The sequence below is a fragment of the Spizellomyces punctatus genome (assembly GCF_000182565.1).
Source record: "Spizellomyces punctatus DAOM BR117 chromosome Unknown supercont1.4, whole genome shotgun sequence".
Classification (NCBI taxonomy): Eukaryota; Fungi; Chytridiomycota; class Chytridiomycetes; order Spizellomycetales; family Spizellomycetaceae; genus Spizellomyces; species Spizellomyces punctatus.
In genome coordinates this window covers 1632323-1645553 of record NW_015971540.1, presented here as the reverse complement: position 1 = coordinate 1645553, position 13231 = coordinate 1632323, and the positions used below count along the sequence as shown (strand labels likewise).

Here is a 13231-nt window from a genome sequence, read left to right as displayed (position 1 = left end):
ACCCAAAACCCATAGCTGGAGAGGGTAGCCTTCGGAACTTGGCTTATGCGATTCTGACTAAGCATGATCGATGAGTCAATCATAAAGTGTGTTGGGCGACAACGACGAGTTCATTGCGACTTTCGATGGCGGGGATCAGACTTGTCAGGTTGTAACGCAAGGGGCCGACAGATGTGTTGCGTTTCGTACGGATCCGGTCGATAGCACGGAACTCACTGGGTGTGTGGAATGTCGTTCCTCATTAACTGGGATCTTCTCAGCGACGGCGCTGAAGCTGATAGTCTTCGAGAGTTTCTCAACGCACGCTTTCGTGAAATAGAACGGCCACCTTTCCTTGGGCCGCTTCAAGTGACAGAACTAGACTTTGGTGATGTGCCTCCGGATATTGCCATCAAAGACATTAGCGATCCCTCTCCTGAGTTTTACCTTCCCGACAATCCTGAGCTTTGGAGGCCGTTAACACCGCCACTTGGTGAGGAGGATATTGGTGTGGCTCTATTGGGGAGAACAGGACCTGGGATTCATGGAGGCGGCTATGATTATGCGGCCGCGCAGGAGGCCAGTGCTACTAGTATGTCGGATGCATATCACACCGAATACTCTTATGCATTACGAGAGAGGAGGGACCTGGAACTTAGAAGAAGAAATCAGCCATCGGGATTAGCATATGACGAAAATGTCTTTATATCCCCCGATCGAGCTTTTTCATCTGCAAACGGATTGAACGCTGGCGGTCAGGAACGATATTTACCGCCAGATAGAATGAGTAGCCAAGCATCTACCCCTTCAGTTCCATCACACACTCGTGTATTTGGGACTGCCCACGGCCCTGCGTTTGCTTATGGTAGCGGATGGAGCGGTAGCGTGGGACTCGGTCTGGGACTTGGTCTTGGAAGTGGAACTGGCTCTGGATATCACCCGGTTCGACATGGCTCTCCACACAATCAACAGACTGTACACGCCAATCGTCCAAGCTATCCTTCCAATCTCTCGTCTTTTGTCTCTTCTTCCCCACTGTCCCCGTCGGTCAGCCGCTCCGACTATTCGTCCCTATCAGAATTTACACCGCCAAACGAACCACCACGACCGCTTCCATCAACGGACCATGAGATTGCATTACAATATGCAGAGAGCATGCGACGAGAGTCGGATGCGCAGGTTGATCTCGAAGTGGTGTATAAAGGAAACATGCGGCTCGCTATCAGGACCGAGCTCATTGTCAACCAACCAACTCCCGCATTTATGGTCCTGCCCTTGACATTGACATTAACTGGATTCCATTTCACCGGTAAGTTTGTACTTTGGCGATTCGAGATGCAGTTTGCACTGACTATCTGGCAGCAACAGCAGTCATCGCCTATCTTGGAGATCGGGTCAATTTTTGCTTCAAGGAACCCGATACAGGCTCGGCGTATGTTTCATGCATACGGTCCTGAAGACGTTCATGTAGGCGGGATTCGCTGATCTTTCTTTTTTAGCATCCTGCATGATGTATCGATAGACTCGGAGGTTGGTGATCGGCATAAGCAAGGTGAGCCTTTTGGGGAATAACTCGTGATGGCCTGTGCTTACAGATGTTTGATTCACATCAGTGCTGAAGAATGTCGGTCGGATTGAGCGATTTATTGTGGAACAACTCCGCAAGGTCATTCAGGTACCCTCGATGCTATGCATATGCGGTCTTCACCTTGACTGCGTCTTAATACGAAAGTGTCTGCTAGGATTTTCTAGTCTTCCCAAACCACCAATCTCTAACGTTGCTTCACGAATCCTCAATCGATGGGGAAGACGAACTATACGAGGACTCTGAACCATTTGACGATGCATCCTTCCCGGACATGTACAATGAAACATGACACAGGGGTCCAGATCGGCTCAACCACTTAAATACAGTATTATAGTGATCCGAGCCCGGTGTTCCGGGCGTGATATCCGGGGTCTGAACACTGCGCATTTCATCTATCTAACGCATATCAATTTAATTTACACTTTCGATTTGGACAACCTTGCAAAGACCCCATCCAGGGCCTTCACTGTAGATGGAAGTGAGAGCATCTTCCAGGCTGTTTCAGCCTCATCCTTGAGCCACTTTTCGTCGGCCCATTCTCTGGCGAGAGGTCCTCTCAAGATGTCTTTGGTAATCTGCCGCCCCGGATCAGGTAGCTTTAACAAGTTTTCCATGACCTTTTCAGCCTGTATTAACAGTTCCTTTTCATCTTGAACAACCTCATCAACAAGGCCAATGGTCAATGCTTCAGGTGCCTTGACCATTTTGGCAAATTGAGTCAACTTGTCTGTTTTAGCTTGTCCAATAACGTTAGCCATGAGCTTTATCCATTTGGCTGGCACTGCTATCCCAAGAGCAACTTCATTGAGGCCCATAATGCCGTCGGCGGTGATAACGCGGTAATCGCACGCAATCGATAAACACGTTCCACCAGCGGGACAGGCACCCTTGATAGCGGCGATGGTTACCAAAGGGGAGTTTGACAAACGCGCAAGAAACGTATTTGATACACTCCAGAATTTATGATACCGTTCCTGGCTGGAAGCTGGCGCATAAAGCTCTTTTAAGTCGTTACCAGCCGTAAAGACCGGCCGAGAGAGCCCAGAATGGAAAATAACTCCGCGAACTTGATCCTTTTCGAGGGTCGTAAGAGTCTCCAGGAGCTGCTCCCACATGGTCAAGTTCATGCTGTTGACGGGCTCGCGGCGAATTGAAACCAACGCATAACCACCAGGCCGAACATTTACGCTGACAAAGCGATCCTGAGTCGCCTTTGTGTAGCTAAAAAGTAAATTAAATAAAGACTGAACATAACAACCAAGCACGCAGCAGCGAATCTTACCGACAAACCTGCAGCACCTGCGCTGAGCGTGCTACGGGTAACCGATAGCTGAAATGGAAGCTAGCGCGATGGATCATCGTTGACGGAGTCGGCGCCAGTCGCCACCAGCAAGACCAAAATGCTTACAGTGCGTAATTAATCCCGAAATGGTGAAATGGTGAACTTGTCAGGTGACTGTAATGAGAACTAAAAAGGTTAAATAGTGAGTTTGTCAGGTGACCGCAATCCTAAAAAGGTTAAATGGTGAATTACGCGTTTCAATTAGTCCTGAAATGGGTTTATGGAGATTTTGGGTCTATAAAAAGGGGGCGACCTTCCAATTCCCCCCCCTCAGGTTTCCTCCCAACAATGCCATTTCAACTTGCGCTCCTCTCTCCTGCTTTCCTCGCCGCCCAACACCAAGTATGCCTTTTTGTAAACCAATGCAAGGTCTGTGGCATTGGTTCCTTTGTCGCAGCGACGGTCACTAACTTGCTTCTTCTTTTTGGCCTAGAGCTGTCATCTCAGGATGGTGCAATGCATATGTTGCTCTCTCGCTTCGTTGTGTATTGCTTTCATTCTTCAGATCAAAGCCAACCTGGCGCTCAAGCAGACTACCGCGGCGGCCTTGCCGTCCTGCGTATCGAATCTTCATGGATGCCCTCACTGCCATCGTATACCATCTGCTTGTATGCGTTGCCTAGTGTTGAATTCATGTTGTAGGAGTGCGTATGGGGTAGGAGAGTACTCCTAGTCGTGGTTCGGGTCCCCTCCTTGTCTGGTCACTTGGCCGGTTTGCACCCTCTGGATTGTGCTTTCCGTAGTTGCGCAAGTGGTCAGTTAAGCGCCTTTGGCGTCGCAGTAGGAACGCTGCTGGGAGGGATAATAACTCAGTCTGCTTGGCGTGCAGTTGTACATGCCTATGGCACAAACATTCATTTTATTGCTCAATGATCCACGTACCCAATGCACTATGTACATTCCCAATGAGTTCTCAATCACACCAACAAATGCAGGGTAGGGACATACTACAAAGTGTAAACATCACTCCTCGATGAGGAGATCTTGAAGATATCGATATTCACGCCAGCATTGAGGTCGTAGCCTTCCTTTCATGGCACTGATTGATGGCAGCCAAGTCTGCTGCGTACCATCCTTCCAAAGCCGCTGCCGATAGCTTCCATCTCTTTGTGACTACTGCTCAGCTGCCGCTGCACACATGTTTGATCATATTGCGGACCTTTTTGGCTTTTCTGGGGGGCTGCATATCCCTCAACTCCTAGACGATGCGGGCTTGATCGTCACGCTGACCTAGTCTTGCGTAATCATAGTGGCAATAGCGCATTCTTGCCTTCAATTGTGATGGAAATCCTAAAAATACCATGTCTCCGTTTCTTCATGATCTTCTTGGGAAACTGTTCAACAATTGCCTATCATCGGGAAGTTTTATAAAGTGCTCCAAGAGTATGGCATGCGGCAAGGGATCCTTCATGGCTTCTTTCCACCACATGGCAAATGAGCTCTCGGCATAACGTTGTGCTGGACAACACAATACTGTTTCTGAGGAATCAGATCATACACGCAAACAGGTAGCGAAAACATGCAGTGAGTAACTGCTCAAAAACACACCCCGCGCCTCCGCGTTCCTAGTGTGCGTTGGGCACAACAGCACAATGGAAGTACTACGGACAAACCATTGCTAATCATTCTCTATATCCCTTGTTCCTTCTTCCTTTCTCTCCTCTCCTTCTCCTCACGGTGGCAGCGTGCGTTGTGCATATTTACGCCAGCAGTTGAAGACAAAAAGAACCCTCATCCGCCCTCTAAAGCTCTTTCCTACTTGGAAATGGTCACTCTGTTGATACTTTCAGCGAAATGCAAGCATTGATGTTGTGAGATTGCTTTGAAATTCCTTTCTGGGCAGCGGTGGCGGGATACCCAATCGTGTCCACCGGGCATAGGAACAATGCAGCACAGCGCTCATCGCGTGTGCTTTTGACGTGCCCAGAGCGTGGCCATTGTTGGACACTCTGATCCGTCGATCGGAAATAGCTGACAAGCGTAGGCAAGAAGAGCGAATATTTCCAGGTATTTTGCAGGGTACATGTAGAGAAAACAATATCTGATGGGTAAAATGCAGCGTCGCCATTTACTGTATTTAAAAGGTACGTAAAGTTATTCTCCAGTGTGTAGAAACCAGTTCCTGATGATTTAAACTTAACCTGAGGACAAATGATGCTCACTGCGTGCGGCTGTTCCCGCAGCATCTCCCTACTCCCCTCGCTCCCCAACTCAATTCTTTTCTGTAAAACTTGATGTATACAGGCCTCCTAACGTGCACCAGCATATGACGAATAATGGTCAAAATACACTATTCGAATGTGTGAGGTCGGGGGTTGGTGGTTGAGAACGGTCCTTCTACTGACGTGCTCCTTCTCTTCCATTATTCCTTTCCATATTTTCCGGTGTGAAATGTCGTATGTAGTCGCCCATTCGTCGAAAGATTATTACATATCGCATAAATAATCCCAAAATGGTTAAATGGGGTGAGGTGCATGTGATTTTGAATTAATCCCGAAATGGTCAAATGGAATTTCGTGCGTCTTTGGCCGGCCACTATAAAAAGCGGAGGTCTTCCAAATCCCCCCGCGCGTCACGATGGTGCAATACAGATGTCGCTCTCTCATGCTTCATTGTGTATTGCTTTCGTTGTTCAGATCAAAGCCAACCTGACGCTCAAGCAGATTTTCACGGCGGCCTTGCCGTCCTGCGTATCGAATCTTCATGGGTGACCTCACTGCCATCGTATGTACCTGACGCTGTCTGCGGTGCCTAGTGTTGAACCCATGTTGTAGGAGTGCGTGGGGGTAGGAGAGTACTCCTAGTCGTGGTTCGGGTCCCCTCCTTGACTGCAGTCACTTGACGGGTATTGTGTCATATCGTTACCTTTACCCCCGACCAAGTGGTCAGTAAAGGGCCTTTTGGTCTGGCGTCGCAGTAGGAACTTTCCGTTCCTGCTGCTGGGAAGGATAATAGCTCAGTCTGTTTTGCCTTTGTTGTACATGCCCATATGCACAATGATAATTCATATTAATACCCAGATACAATTAACATGCAGAAATCGACAAAATACATATGACTCTAACCATAAGCAAGTGATTATTATTCCTCCAGCAAATCTTCATACAGATCGGCAATCACGCTGCAAATACTTGTCGCCAGATCACAGAATACGCAAAGTCCGGGGATGATTTGTCGCTCCACCGCTTCTTGTCCCGCCTCAAGCTGCTCTTCCTCTTCTTCTTCCAATGGTCCCAATGCCTCAATCTCTTCCGCCGTCACTACTTCTTCACTTCCCTCCTCGTATCCTTCTAACCCGGCGAGCCCTCTGGCCTGGTAAATGTCACCAGTATATTGGGGGTAGTGCTCATAATACAGGGTTTCCAAGTCGCTCCTGCCCCCTGAGTTAAGATTCGGGACCCTTCCACCCAAGCACGGTACAGTGCATTATGATCCCTTCTCCAAATAAATAGAGGTGCGTCAACTTGGTCAGAGTCAGTTGGTGCCACCCCAGGTCCTTTCGGTGAAGCCCGTTGGTTGCGAGGAAGACGGCCGGCGCTGAGCTGAGTTACTTCGGCGAAGTCCGGAAGATGTGAGAGGTCGGAGGGTGGCTGCGAGGAAGATGCCGGCAGTTGACGAGTGTTAGATTGTCCTTGCATGGACCGCGGCTGGTGGGGAGACGAGGAGCGATGACCACGTCTGGCGGTAGGAAACGGACGTCCCTTGTGCCGACCACGTATCGCAGCGAGAATAAGAGGGCCCAGCATCCCTCTTTCGCGCAACTGCCGGACTTTTTGGCTATCCAGCCGGGCCACGTCCTGCCAGACGGCGTGCTCCGCGAACGTTGAAAGGGTTCGACTGTTAATGATTTCCTTCAACAACATACGCAAAATGTAGAGAACGCCATTTATGAAATAGCTCCTAAGAAACCGAGCCTTTAGCTTGCAGCGAAAAATGGTGATTACCCCACGAGAGGTGCATATCGAGTATGAACGTAATTGTCACATTCGCGTGCAGAGTTGATTATCGCATAATTAATCCAGAAATGGTTATATGGCAAGATTGTCACGTGAAACTTGACTATGCGTTCGCCTCGTGTTCATTCATTGTCGGAGTCTTGGTGGGTGTTCTGCAGCATTTGGTTGTCATCAAGCGCATCGGGGAAGTGGGCAGCCACGAGAATCCACTCCATATTTTCGTCGCGACCCCAGATGGCGGCGTTGTGGTTTATGGACTTTTGCTGCGTCGATTCGCGGGTGATGCACATGAAAGCATCCGGCTGTCCGCGGTGGAAACTGCCAATTAACAGCGTAGTCCACGCGTGAGCGATAAGAAAAATACTCTGAAGAAGCAAGCATGGTGGGAAAATGATGATTCCTCCTCTCCGCCCCCAAGCTGGGTAGAATATCGCATTTGGTACATTCCTCAAAGTGTTCGTATAAGTCTTCCGCTAGTCGCTTGAGGTCGAAAGCTCCCGTCGTCCGGTTGCTCGAGCCTACATAGGTGGGTTTGATGTTCAAAAATATTTCGGCTCGAATTCTTGAAGACCGTATGATCGTGCTATGCTGGTGCAGTCGAAAAAGTCCGTATGGTTGCATCGTTGGGAGGATACGAGGAGGGGTGGCGAAAGCGCCGGAATGACTACCGAAGAAATTGAAACATTTGCAGAGGATCATGAAGAAATGCTATGGCGATGATTGTGAAGAATTAACATGGCGGGTACGTGTTGGGTATCGCGGGGGCAACCTAGACAGGTTGCACATGTTGGCGAACTTGTGGAAGATGAAGCGGAGCGATCACCGCAAGCTCCGCGAAGACTTTGGACAACGTCTATACGAATTGTCCATGATGTACATGGACGATCTACGGGATGTCTATTATGCGCACTACCCGCGCTACGCTGGCTTCCGCTTTGGAGGGTTAGGAATCTGGAAGCGTGAAGTGTACTACCCGACTTTAGAAGGCCAAGAAGTTACGGTCGCCACTACAGGAGTGGTGCGACTCTTTTGGATCGACCCAACAGCACCGGGCAATGGAAATGTCATGATCACGCTGACAAATGTTCCTCGTTCGCTGGCAAACAAAGTTCCTGGAGACCGGATACGAAGAGGGCAACGAAGGGGCCGGGGCCGAGGTGTATGGGCGGGAATGTAGACACTCTCCACATGTTACGACAATCCCATAAATTGCGTTCTTCCGACAAGGGGTTTGAAGAGGATCGACCATTCTTCGCGCTAAGATACAGGCGCGTCGTTCTGTTTGCATAATGCGATTCTGTCGAGACCGGAGACCCCACATCTTCGAAGCTTATCCGTTGGTGTCTATCTTCAATATAAGTCACTTCAACTTTGACTGGGTTAGCTTGTTTTCAGGGCTCGACTTCAGTCTCGCAATGCGTCTCGGTCCCCGAAGGCCAAGCTGCGGAAGGAAATTGCGGGCTTTGAGTGTTGAATGGTTGGGAGCTAGCCGGGGTAAGAACTTTGTGGCAACTAACGAAGAGTGATAGCCGAACGTCCGAATAGAAGAAATTGAGAGGATGCGAGAGCTCTCCCTTGGCCGCCGTTTGGTGAAGCGTTCATGCAAAGGGCAGACGTCTGGTTTTAACTTGATTGGCCTGTCAAAACTCGCCAAGCGTCATATTCCCATGTCTTTTCACGGATGGCGGTTTCCGGTTTTTGCGTTCCAGGTTCGTACGGTTGGTGTTTAGGCATGCTTGCAGAGTCCTACGGAGAGTTCAAGTGTTTCGCTGAATTTTCAAGTAGTATCGCTCAAGCTTGATTGGAATTTTGAACAACGTAACGCCAACGTCGAAAGTATCGCAAAGCCGCAGGGTCGCAGGTCGCTCGGCAAGTCGCTGTCGAGTAGAGTGAAGATGTGAAGGGAATGAAGCTAAAGACAAGTCTTTAAAGTTGTCGTGATCCCAGTGGTCAGTCGAAAGCGCCAATCGTATTTTCCATGTTGGGAGCCCGCCAAGTCTACTGATGATTTACATGAGCCAGGTCCCCTTTTTATAGACGAGAGCTCCCTCCACAAGGGAATTTATTTTCTTCCGCGGTTTCTCTTCTTTCCGATTCTACGGTATCTGACGTTCTACTAAATCGATTTCCACTCCTTGTTTGCTGCCAATCTCTCCATCTTCTTCATTGAAGCCGCTGAGTTGCCGTTGTCATACTCGTTTTGTCATATTGTCCGTGGCCTTTTTTCTGTTTTTCCGCGCAAGTTTCTTTTTGCGCCCAGTGTCAACTGTCAAAAGCGACGCGTTGGGTAAGATGTGGCTTGTGATTTCGTAAGGTCCCGATCGGGGATGCAAGCGCGTGGTTGCTCAAAGCCCTCGCTGGGGGGAAGGCCATACTTTTGCATCAAACGACGATGGTAAGAATCAGCTTTGGTTTTGTGGTTTGTTTGACTTTTCCATCACAGAGGCTCGCAAGAGAATAACACTGCTCGATAATATGACAATTATTTACGGGAGAATATCAAAATTCACGAGCACAGTTGACCAAGTGACATTTGCTTTTTGATCTTTTTTTTTCTCGATGTCGCTCTTCGTTTGCCACATGCCCCATGTGATTATTGTAGGCATCGATGGCAAGCCAATGCGCATCAAGTAGCAGTACCCGAGCATACAACATGAAGGGCTTGATGGTGCAGGTGGTTTTGACGTCTTGTATGCTCTCCACAATGATCACACTAGCGCAATGTGACATGTGAAAGAATCAAAAGGTCAGATACAGTCAGTATCCTCCCACATGAACAGGAGACGGCGGGGTCAGGAAAGCCCCCTCCAAATTAAAGGGAAGGACCGGAAACAGTAGAATACAGCTCAGTATCGACTTACCCTTCAAGCGTAGCAGCGGGTTTGAACTGGCGTATTGCGGTTGCAATCATTCAACTAGTGTTAACGCACGCACTGCAATATTCCTGGTATGGTTTGCACATTCAAAAAGTCGATCTGGGTTGTACATGCTAGAAACAAGTAATAAGGCTATGCCGTGAGGGGGACATGTTCATTTTGATGAAATCAGATGTAGCGATCCAATCGAGGAGCTCAGTATACAGCATTTCATACCGGAAAATATGGATTCCGGCGTGAACATATGGAAAGGAAAGCTGGAAGAAAAGCAAAAGTCAGCTAAAGGACCGCACTCTGGAAAGAGCGGTGAGTGTGCAAATCCAGCACGAACTGCATGTATGTCGTTTGATATTCCAAACATTTGCACGTCAGTCATGATCCATATTCAACCAAAAGAGCGTTCTCGAGTGGGTCAACGTACTGGAAAAGGAATAGAGTACAATGTCGGAATATCCTCCTTGACTGTCATACGGGTTGCAACACCTTGCCTTCCCTTCAGTGTCGAGATCCACCGCTAATTGCTGAAATATGTCCATGGGAGCGCTGTGTGTTATGGGAGCTTTGCGACTGCTTACTCTGAGTTTGCGTTATGGCTTGTACTCCGACGTACATTACCAGAGCATTGATGGCCGCGACATTATAAGCAGAGTCCGGGAGGAGCAAGCGACTCCGTAAGTCCAGCAGAAACGTTACTGGACCACGCGTCTTCGCCTGCCTTGGCCGATGATGAAAGGTTTTAGTGCGATGGATCATCCTCTCCAGACGCTCAACTTCCAGAGTTACGTGAATAATTGGGCATGAATTAGAATTGTGCCATAGGCATGTACAACAAAGGCAAAGCAGACTGAGCTATTATCCCTCCCAGCAGCAGGAACGCACAGTTCCTACTGCGGCGCCAGAGGCGCTTAACTGGCCACTTGGTTATGGGGTAAGGCGCAACCTGGCGCAATACCCGCCAAGTCACTAAAGTCAAGGAGGGGACCCAAACCACGACTAGGAGTACTCTCCTACCCCCACGCACTCCTACAACATGGATTCAACATTATGCAACGCATACATCATGTGTATACGATGGTTAGCGAGGCCTCCATCAAGATTCGATACGCAGGACGGCCAAAGGCCGCCGTGGTAGTCTGCTTGAGCCACGTTGGCTTTGATATGATGAACGATGCAATACACAACGAAGCACATGCAGCCTACATATTGCCTCCTCCTGAAGGGCGACGGGGGGATTTGGAAGGTCGTCCCCTTTTATACTCGGCGGGCCAAATACCATTTAACCATTTATAGCACGATGAAGGGCGCAGCAGCTGCATTTGCCACAATGGGCACGTGACCGAACCGCGCGTTTGGCGCCGTTAGAGATTGGAGGTCCCAAGTGAACCGCCCAGCCATTTTAGATCTCGTTCCAATTTGCCCCACGCACATCATCCATCAAAATGTCGGACAATATCACAGAACTCATTGATGGACCGAGACAGTTCTTCAAGGAGGGCGTCCAGCTCGTAAACAGGTGTACAAAGCCTGACAAGAGAGGTAAGATACTTGGTTTGTGCTTTGACGAACCGGGGACTGGCGGCTCAACTGTTGGGACTGGCTTGTTGGCAGAATTCATCAAAGTGACGCAAGCTGTTTCGGTTGGGTTCCTGATCATGGGATTCATTGGATTCTTTGTCAAGTTGATCCATATTCCCATTAACAATATCATTGTGTAAGTTGGTCGCATCTGTTTGCCTCTTCTTGAATCCCAACTTGTGATTTATGAGTGTTATTTTTCTTGCTTGGTGTAGTGGAAGAGCATAGGATGATGTGCTGGGCGATAAGAGTAGAAGAGGTGAAAATGCAACACAAGATATTTTGGAAGAGGATGGCAATGTGTCGTGGGCCGTACGTTTGAATCACCAGAATAGAAACGTTGTAGGTGGACGTTGGGATTATATGCCTCATGCTCGAACTACCCTTTCTGGATTTTACTCTGTGGAGAAAGGCAAGGAGAGTGGACACTCTTTGTCTTTATTTGAAAGACGGGATGAGAATCAATCCTGCTGCAAGCCGTCCGTCTGTCGCACGCCAACTGAACAAAGTCCATAGCATGAAGTTTTTCACTGCATATCGTCGAGAAAGGATGGATTATAACATGGTGGGATGATGCATAATCAGAACGATGAGTTTCCCGCCAATCTTTTGGGGACCAATGTCGAGTAAAGCGCAAGTCATTTATCGTATCAAAAAGTCATTAAATTATTTCAAACGTTTGCATCACCCAATGTCGGGATATCCCCCAGTACACACTTCGACTACCGACATGGAGCTGGTGCGCTAAATCTAACTGGCTTAATATTGGGAAGTTTGTCGGTCGTAGTTTGCTCCCATTGCCTTTCGGAGCAAGAGTGTAACCTGGTTGTCACGAAGATCCTGCAAGGATGAAAACTCTTTTTTAACCAAGACTCGAATAAACTGCATCAACGGCCATCGTCGTCCTTACCTCCTTGCTAGAGGCTGCAACCTCAATCGCAAACGTCTTGATCACCTGCTTCACGTCCGAGATATGCACGGAAAGCTTGGCCTTTCGCATAACCTTGACTTGCTGTCCACACCAGCTGACCAACACAAACTTGGCACGTTGCGACTTCGAACATTTGTGATTTAGATACATGCATATGTAGAGCTGCAAAAATGTATAAAGAGACATACCAGCTCGTCGTTGCCAACAAGAATACGAAGGTATCCAAAAGCCGCTTGGTCCTCCTTGAGCTGGGACACGAATTCCTGCAAGCCACCCGTACCGGTTGCAGCAAGCTTGAGGACATCTGACTTGTCGTCGAGGTAGTTCAACAAGAGCCTAAAGTACGATATAGTTGTGAGTTGGTGTTACTCTCGGCTCTGACAATCTAGCAATCTTCTCTACAAAAGAGTTGTTCCCAGCTGCGCGGTGCATGACACCGTGAATTGCCAGCCCATGCCCAGGAACAAGCACGCATCCCAACCACAACAGACTAAACCGAAATCTCTAATCAAAAAGCACCAAGCGTCTCAACATACCAGTTGGTGGGCGTCTTGTCGTTTCGCACATCCTCGTAAGCAGCTTGGACATCTCCCTCGAATTGGACCATCTTGTCAACGTACGCGAGCAAAAAAAAAGCAAAACAGAAAAGGACAACAAGCGGAAGGTAAGCGACGAACTTTTGCACTTGGCCTTTTTAAAAAGGTTCTGCCTCTGGTCTAAATTTGGAGTAGACGGCTTCGAGTGGCAGACGGGACAACCCATTCAGGAGCGCGTTTTGTCTCCGCTGACATAATCAGGGTCGGCTTCTAGAAGCACAGCGAATTGGGGCATTCAAACTTCCGTTTCAAACTGGTTGAGGAGTCTAGTAAAGCGGATGGAAGCTTCCGCCGTATTCGCGGCGTCTGTGGCCTCGGGGCAACGCATTTTGGCAGCCGATATCTTGTTGTTGATACGACAATGTGAACCAAAGAGGCTTTTGACATT

General features: G+C 48.7%; 5 protein-coding genes across 5 annotated transcripts; 3 read left to right on the top strand and 2 right to left on the bottom strand.

Moving 5' to 3' along the window:
* The first annotated feature begins 103 nt into the window (after window positions 1–103).
* Window positions 104–2153, top strand: SPPG_03034 (uncharacterized protein). Its single transcript, XM_016751318.1, has 5 exons — window positions 104–1288; window positions 1342–1411; window positions 1479–1531; window positions 1593–1654; window positions 1722–2153. The coding sequence occupies exons 1-5, from the start codon at window positions 229–231 to the stop codon at window positions 1854–1856; spliced, it is 1380 nt and encodes a 459-aa protein (XP_016610615.1). The 5' UTR covers window positions 104–228; the 3' UTR covers window positions 1857–2153.
* On the bottom strand, window positions 1605–2956 carry SPPG_03033 (uncharacterized protein). The gene is made up of 2 exons (XM_016751317.1): window positions 2850–2956; window positions 1605–2788 (listed from the first exon to the last, which is right to left on the bottom strand). Exons 1-2 carry the CDS (start codon window positions 2924–2926, stop codon window positions 1984–1986), a joined length of 882 nt encoding a protein of 293 aa, XP_016610614.1. The 5' UTR covers window positions 2927–2956; the 3' UTR covers window positions 1605–1983.
* Window positions 2957–7562: 4606 nt separating this feature from the next.
* Window positions 7563–8042, top strand: SPPG_03031 (uncharacterized protein; the record flags this gene model as incomplete). Its single annotated transcript, XM_016751316.1, has 1 exon — window positions 7563–8042. One exon carries the CDS (start codon window positions 7563–7565, stop codon window positions 8040–8042), a length of 480 nt encoding a protein of 159 aa, XP_016610613.1.
* Window positions 8043–11119: 3077 nt separating this feature from the next.
* SPPG_03030 (protein translocase SEC61 complex gamma subunit, archaeal and eukaryotic) lies at window positions 11120–11977 on the top strand. The gene is made up of 3 exons (XM_016751315.1): window positions 11120–11277; window positions 11350–11452; window positions 11532–11977. Exons 1-3 carry the CDS (start codon window positions 11181–11183, stop codon window positions 11542–11544), a joined length of 213 nt encoding a protein of 70 aa, XP_016610612.1. The 5' UTR covers window positions 11120–11180; the 3' UTR covers window positions 11545–11977.
* Window positions 11958–12985, bottom strand: SPPG_03029 (uncharacterized protein). The gene is made up of 4 exons (XM_016751314.1): window positions 12784–12985; window positions 12436–12583; window positions 12227–12370; window positions 11958–12156 (listed from the first exon to the last, which is right to left on the bottom strand). Exons 1-4 carry the CDS (start codon window positions 12852–12854, stop codon window positions 12076–12078), a joined length of 444 nt encoding a protein of 147 aa, XP_016610611.1. The 5' UTR covers window positions 12855–12985; the 3' UTR covers window positions 11958–12075.
* Between the last annotated feature and the right edge of the window lie 246 nt (window positions 12986–13231).

What these genes read in the sequence shown, in the direction of transcription:
- SPPG_03033 (XM_016751317.1), bottom strand. Translation starts at nt 2,926, where the DNA reads ATGATCCATCGCGCTAGCTTCCATTTCAGCTATCGGTTACCCGTAGCA. An exon ending in CAGGTGCTGCAGGTTTGTCG is followed by an intron (nt 2,789 to 2,849) that starts GTAAGATTCGCT and finishes TTTACTTTTTAG; the next exon opens with CTACACAAAGGCGACTCAGG.
- SPPG_03029 (XM_016751314.1), bottom strand. Translation starts at nt 12,854, where the DNA reads ATGGTCCAATTCGAGGGAGATGTCCAAGCTGCTTACGAGGATGTGCGA. An exon ending in GACAAGACGCCCACCAACTG is followed by an intron (nt 12,584 to 12,783) that starts GTATGTTGAGAC and finishes ATCGTACTTTAG; the next exon opens with GCTCTTGTTGAACTACCTCG. An exon ending in TTGCAGCCTCTAGCAAGGAG is followed by an intron (nt 12,157 to 12,226) that starts GTAAGGACGACG and finishes TCATCCTTGCAG; the next exon opens with GATCTTCGTGACAACCAGGT.
- SPPG_03030 (XM_016751315.1), top strand. Translation starts at nt 11,181, where the DNA reads ATGTCGGACAATATCACAGAACTCATTGATGGACCGAGACAGTTCTTC. An exon ending in TACAAAGCCTGACAAGAGAG is followed by an intron (nt 11,278 to 11,349) that starts GTAAGATACTTG and finishes GCTTGTTGGCAG; the next exon opens with AATTCATCAAAGTGACGCAA.
- SPPG_03034 (XM_016751318.1), top strand. Translation starts at nt 229, where the DNA reads ATGTCGTTCCTCATTAACTGGGATCTTCTCAGCGACGGCGCTGAAGCT. An exon ending in TGGTGATCGGCATAAGCAAG is followed by an intron (nt 1,532 to 1,592) that starts GTGAGCCTTTTG and finishes GATTCACATCAG; the next exon opens with TGCTGAAGAATGTCGGTCGG. An exon ending in AACTCCGCAAGGTCATTCAG is followed by an intron (nt 1,655 to 1,721) that starts GTACCCTCGATG and finishes AGTGTCTGCTAG; the next exon opens with GATTTTCTAGTCTTCCCAAA.